The 6,834-nt window shown below is 29.7% G+C and overlaps 1 protein-coding gene across 1 annotated transcript; it reads right to left on the bottom strand.

The window, feature by feature from the left end:
- Window positions 1–288: 288 nt before the first annotated feature.
- Window positions 289–6,597, bottom strand: LOC125856914 (uncharacterized). The gene is made up of 7 exons (XM_049536579.1): window positions 6,550–6,597; window positions 5,247–5,264; window positions 3,490–3,585; window positions 1,415–1,528; window positions 1,180–1,302; window positions 943–1,093; window positions 289–812 (listed from the first exon to the last, which is right to left on the bottom strand). Exons 1-7 carry the CDS (start codon window positions 6,595–6,597, stop codon window positions 289–291), a joined length of 1,074 nt encoding a protein of 357 aa, XP_049392536.1.
- Between the last annotated feature and the right edge of the window lie 237 nt (window positions 6,598–6,834).

Genomic DNA, 6,834 nt, shown 5'->3' with positions numbered 1-6,834 from the left:
AAAATAATTAATATTACATAAAATGCTCACATCCACATGGCACAGAACTTCACTATAAATTCCTGACTATCAAGTTTTATGCATACATATTAAGCATAGTTGTCACATTCATATTCATACATTGTCATACATAGATCCTCAACAATCATTAAAATCAAAGTTACGTTGTTGTCAAACAAAATATTACATATATTGTCACTCTTTAGTGTTGCACCTATTTTTTCATTCTTATAGAGACACGTCTCTACAACACTTATAGTACTAGGAGTAGTGTATATCAGTGATGCCCTAGGCTTGAGAGTCTGTAAATGGTGCTGACGCTTTTGTTTCTCCTAAAACATGAATAGTGGTGGCGGTAATGGCTGGCGCACTAAATGAGACCTCAAGATTCCCCTCAAAATCTAGTGGTGTAGTAGTTAGAGTTTGAGACTCCATCACAACATCAACTCCACTAATAAGTCCTACCCCTGCTTGCATTGAGCTGGATGAAGCTTCAGTCATACTAGCTCTCAACAAAAATAACCTCAGCTGCTCATCAACCCCAGACCTCCTCTGAGCTTCCAATATTTGTTTGTGCAAATTCAATAAGTCAATAGCCGACTCCTTCCTCTCCAATTTCACAATATCTGGAACTAAAACTTTCTTTGTTGGCCTCTCTTTTATATGTATGAGCTCAAAGTCCCAAAGGTAAAAAAAGGGTTGTATTGGAGTCCTTAATGCAGAATCTATTGAGTCCATATGTGTTGTTTCATTTCTCAAGTTTATTTGTTGAAGTCCATATAAATCTTCGTTTTCTCTTTTTCTCTTTTTCTCTGGCCATAAGATTTTTACAAATTTATAAGAATCAATTAGGGAAAGGACAATGAACTAGAAAACGACAATGATAATACCATTATATAGAGAAACTATATGTATCACTGTGACTTCCTTAACTTTTCTTACCAATATTTGAAGGGATGCCACGTTCAAATAAGTAGTGAACGTCTCGCCGATTTTTTATGTGAACCCCCTTGCAAGATTCAGTACATGTTCCAACTACATAATGTTTGATCAACTTGTTAACTCGAATATGTGGTTTATGTCTCGGTTTCACCTGCAAATTAAACTCGTTTAACGATCATGTATACATAGAGTCAATCGATCTCATTAATTATTCTAATATAATTTTCTTGAGCTAACCTGCAATGTTTCGTTAGATTGGCTTAATCTCCTCTTTGTTTCACGAATATCCCCATACACAACAAAATTGTAAACCTCAATCAAAGATCGAAACTTTTTGTTTGTCTCGATATGATGGTAGACCTGTTTGCCAACAATTATTAAATATTTATTTTATCACAATCTTATCTAAGGAAACTTATGCAATAAATTTTTTTGGCAGGAAAACATGTATATTATTCAAAAGGGAACTTACGTAATCGATAATTGAACCACATGGACGAGATGTATTCTTGATGATCCAGTTTTGTCTTCTCTGTTCAAATGTATAAGTATGCACGTAATGCATATTTTTGGGAATCATCTCATTCTGCAGCCAAAACAAGTTGTATTTATGGAATAAAAAATTATCCAAAATTTATTCGCAAAAGGTAATTATTTTAATTAAGTGGGGAGCATCAATATTTTGTACATCAAGTGGTTCACACAAGATATTGGAGTATTAATATTTTATATTCTAAAGCATCGTGGTTTGGCCATCACAATACGATGGCATCTATTTCTTCTCCATATGTGTAAATGTTTGTGTGATTTTTTTGTTTTCGTTTTTCCCATTTGAACTTCGTTTATTTATGGAATAAAATTACTAACTTCTACTTCTACCTATATTGCTAGGCCAGACCTTATGTATAAATTTTAATCAAATTTTGTAGCCAGATCAATGATGGTTGTAGTTATGTATCTTTAAAGATTCACTAAAAAAATTGATTTGAGATAAAAACTTAAATCCTAAATCAGAATTTCATTTCTAAAAAAATATTTTTTTTTTGGAAAATCAATTTTGAAGCCTTCTCTTTCAAAGGAAATTGTTTAAAGTAATCACAACCTCTAGATTTATCACAAATTATATTTATTTCCACCATAGAAATGTTATTTCTCTTTCCATTTGTTCAAACCTAAGATGATTAACCTCCTCCAGGAAAAAATCACTAAAAACTTAGATCTATCTAACTAGTACTTGTAATTAATTTCCAAACTAGAAAACTTCTATGTTCTTCATTACACTGGTACATGAAATGGCTCTATGAAAATATTATTAACATAATTATTAATTTTAGTCGAAAAAATTATATACATTTTTTAGAGGGATGAAATAATAGAAGATCACTTGACTTAGTTTGGTCATATCATAGGTTGTTTTATCTATTGAAGAGTCAATCCATTAGTTTTTGAAACTATGGTAAGGGGAGGTGATAAATCTTATATGGAAGAAAGTTTTCTCAAAAGACTTATCATTTCTTAGCATGAATTTCACAAATTTCATACATTCACCGATATCACCTTACTCCATCTATTACCATTATCATTGAGAACCATTATAAAACACCACCATCAATAACGCACAACTACTATCCTCAACCATCACCACTATCAATAAACACTAAAAGTAGCTACTACTTATAATTATTATTGACATCAATTAGCAAATCATAGAACTATCAACCACCACCGAACTACTTTCATTAACTTTTAATACAACCATTACAAATATTTTTACTATCAACACACCATTATTAGTCAACAAACATTTTCAATTGACATTCATAACCACCACCAATATCCATCACACACCATATTATTTTTTTTAAATATTTTATAGATGTAGTATGTTTTCATTAATTTTTAGGAAAAATGGCTTAAATAACACCTATATTATTATTAAATTTGTTGTAACACACTCATACTATATGGAAGGTCCTATGACTCGCCTGGATATTTTTGTTAAAATATTTTGTGACATTTATTGGTTGAGCTGAACAGAAAAATCATTTTTTTCTTATTTTGTTTGTACAAACATAATGATCAACCAGAAAAACACTAGTTTTTTATCGTTATTATTATCATTTTCACTTGTTTTTTCTAGAAAAAATCAATTGAATCTTTTGAAATTTATTCTAAGAACCATATATTCTTCCATAGTCGAGTTGTTGCTAAGAAAAGTTTAAAAAGTTGTTCTTTTAGCCATTTTTTCTAAGTCTTATATTTATTAATTTATTTGATAGAATATTTTTTTATAATCAGATGTACGATAATAAGCAGTCTTATTATTTAGTATTTTCATCTTAATAGTTAAAAGTATATTCAAAGATTCATGTACATGTTATTATTCAAATATGCATTCAAATTTTGACTTCGAGAATTTCTCTTTATTTCATAACACAATTAACATTAAAAAATATGTTCAAGAACCCATCAAAAAAAAATTTTTACATCACTTAAAATAAAATAAATTAAACAAATTGTAAGTGGAAAAACTTTTCAAAATCTTACCTCGAAAACATCGGTTTTTACTTCTTCAAGTGCGGTAAGAGATATTGGAACTTCCATTAGTATTGCATCCTCATCATTGTCAATTTTGTGTTGCTTCTAGTAGAAAATATGGAAAAAAAAATCATACGATCTTATGTAAAACGAAAATTAATGTGCTAGAATACCCAAAAAAAAAAAAAAGATGAATGTCCATCAATCATATGCATTTTGTTACAATATTAATGATGGTTGTGGTCACGTATCACATAAGCCTCACTAAATTTATTTTAGAGGATATACACAACCTCTAAGTCTACCACAAATTAAATTAAGTTCCACCATACCAATAATAGCTTTTATTTTGGCCAAACCTAAGATGACCGATCTTCTCCTTTCTTAGTTAGATTTACCAGAACTTGCATTCTGAAATAGAAAAATTCATCTTATTCATTGCATTGTTATGTGAAATGGTGCTATCTAGTTATGATTACTAAAAATGTCCTCCTTAGCCAAATATATTATATATATTTCTTTTAAAGAAGGATAAAATAAGAGAAGATTGTTTAAGATGGATTGTCTATGTCATAGGTTGTTTTATAGATGTATCGGTCCATTAGTTTAAAGTTATAATGGGTGAAGGTTAAGTAGTACCTTTTTTCTTGGAACATGGTCAACCATAAATTATTATGTTCGCTATTCTTCATCCACGGATGGATAAAATGCTCCCGTTTCCATTCTCATATGAGACCGAAAAATGAATTGGGAGCAGGTCGGCTGGAACTGATTCATCGTGCTCAAACATGAGTCGATCGCTTGTTAGGGATGTTTTGTAGATAAATAAATTTCCACAAATGGAATGAAAAGTGGGTCTATGTTAATATGGAAGAAAGATGGCTCAAAGAACTTACCAAATCATTCACACATGAACAATGAAGTACATTAACATATCTATTCAAAGATTTCTTAAAATATAATAGTTCACCAAATCCATTTATTCACCTCTATCGTCACACCCCTTCATTATCAATTTTCGTCATCATTGATCATCATTACAACTACAACAATCAACTACCCACAACCACTATTCTTAATGACCACCACTACCAATCACTACAATCAATCAACACCCCCACCAGCCACTACTTACAATTATTATTTACACCGATCACCATCATAACAAAAATCAATGAATAGTATCAACAATCATAGTCATAATTCACAACTATATGTTGTCAATCATCTTCATCAATCACCACAACTATTAGTTATCACTATTTTCTAACTATCAACTTCAACCACTACCACTATAAGTCGCTACATTTCTAAATCACCACCACTATCAATAGCTACAATCAATTCACACAATCAACAACCATTATTTACAATTGTTATTTACACCAACCATCATTATAAGAAAAATCAGCAATCAATATTGACAACTACAATCATTATTCACAACTATATATTGTAACTCATCTTTATCAATCACCATAACTATTAGTTATATGTATGGTTCAACTATCTAGCGCCACAAATATACTACCATCAACTTCCACCACCACCGCTATCAATAGCTACTATCCACAACACCATTAACAGTGAATAAATCTTCTTCAATTGACATCCACCACCACTAATCCTAAACATCACAACCATCATGCATCATTTTAAGAAAAATAAAAATTTATTGATGTTATATTAATTTTATTTTAGTTTTATAATTTTCTTGATAAATGGTTGAAATGACACATTTAGTATGATTGAATTCACTGTAATACACTAATAATTTGCAAGTCCTATGAGCCTTTATCGGGTGAGAGAAATAAAAAGTCAACTCCTTGTTATGTCATTTGTACATGCATGTTGATTTAAAGGTAAAAACAAAGAAGTTTGATCATTATCACTCATTTACACTCTTCGAACCAGTGGTTTCAAAAATATTTTTGTTGTGACTCACAAGGTGAGTCTTAGGGTTGAGGGGTCTTAGAATTTGGGGTGTAAGCTCCGAGAATAAAAATGTAAGTCCTACACATAAAAATGTACGCCCTGGGCAATAATTTTTTAATTTTATTACAATTTCATTTGCTTTAAGTCATAGTTTTTGTTATTAGTGTAATGATATTTCTCAAATAATAATTATAATACTTTTTTATTCATTATTGGTTATTAATACATTTCTGAAATAAAAATCATAATATTGTTTTCTATATATTATATGTTATTTATAAAAATTTATTTGTAGAATCATTGAAAGTTTTTCTTTTACTTATTTTCTTTATAGTAAAATTATAACATTGAATATACATGATAGTGCGCCGCATAAATCTCTGTGACTTACGCCTTGTGTCTCGGAGCTTATGCCTCACCACTAACCACATTAAATGCTTTGCCTCACGCCCCCAACTTTTAGAAAATTGCTTCCAAGAAAGTAAAAACAGTAACCCTTCCTTCACACTTATATTGAAATTAATCTCATAAATCATTATATTCTTTCATAATCGAATTTTGGCTTCTGTGACAGTGGATAAATGTCAAAATGATGGTTTTTAAAATATATTCAAGGGGATGCTAGGTCCTCCATAAAGTATGAGTGTGTTACTGCAAATTAGGTCATAGTTTAGTATCATTTATCAATTTTTCCTATACTTTATATTTATTGCATTTTTAATGAAAGAAACTTTTTACATATTCATCTGTTCGATAATAAGTATTCTTATAACTTCGTGTTCAAATTTTAATATGTCATCTTAATATTGAGTACTCTATTAAGAGATTTTTAATGCACATCTTATCATTCATATGTACATTCATATTTGGACGTCTTATATATAATCTTAAAACAAATATAAGGCATATTTTTTTACTTTTATTCTATTTTTAAAATTTAAAACTCTCTTCATACATTATAACTATTAATTCTATAATAGTAAATAATATCTTATCGACAAAATTTATCTTGAATGACCTATCATTTTTGGCATTAATATAAGACTTAACTAAAAAAAGGAAAATTAACATAAGAAGTTGTTCAATAAAGCACCTTATAATCAGAGGAAGTGTAAAAAAACTTACCTCAATAACATCAACTTTTGATTCTTGGGATCTGATAAAGGATATGGGAACTTCCATTAATGATGAAGAAGGTTTCCAAGAGGATGTAAATTACCCGCTTATTAAAATATATACATACATACAGTTACACTTCCATTATTAAAAAATCTATATTTAGTAACCATGCATTGAACGCTACAACTACTAAATTACAACATCTAGAAACAAAAAACAACACTAGACCGCTATTGCATACAACACAATAGTTTGATACAATATAGTATGGATACATTTTCCGGGTATATGAAACTAAAG

Source organism: Solanum stenotomum, chromosome 1 (genome assembly GCF_019186545.1).
Source record: "Solanum stenotomum isolate F172 chromosome 1, ASM1918654v1, whole genome shotgun sequence".
NCBI lineage: Eukaryota > Viridiplantae > Streptophyta > Magnoliopsida > Solanales > Solanaceae > Solanum > Solanum stenotomum.
Note: the sequence above shows the minus strand (reverse complement) of the source record. Positions and strands in the feature narration are given on the sequence as shown.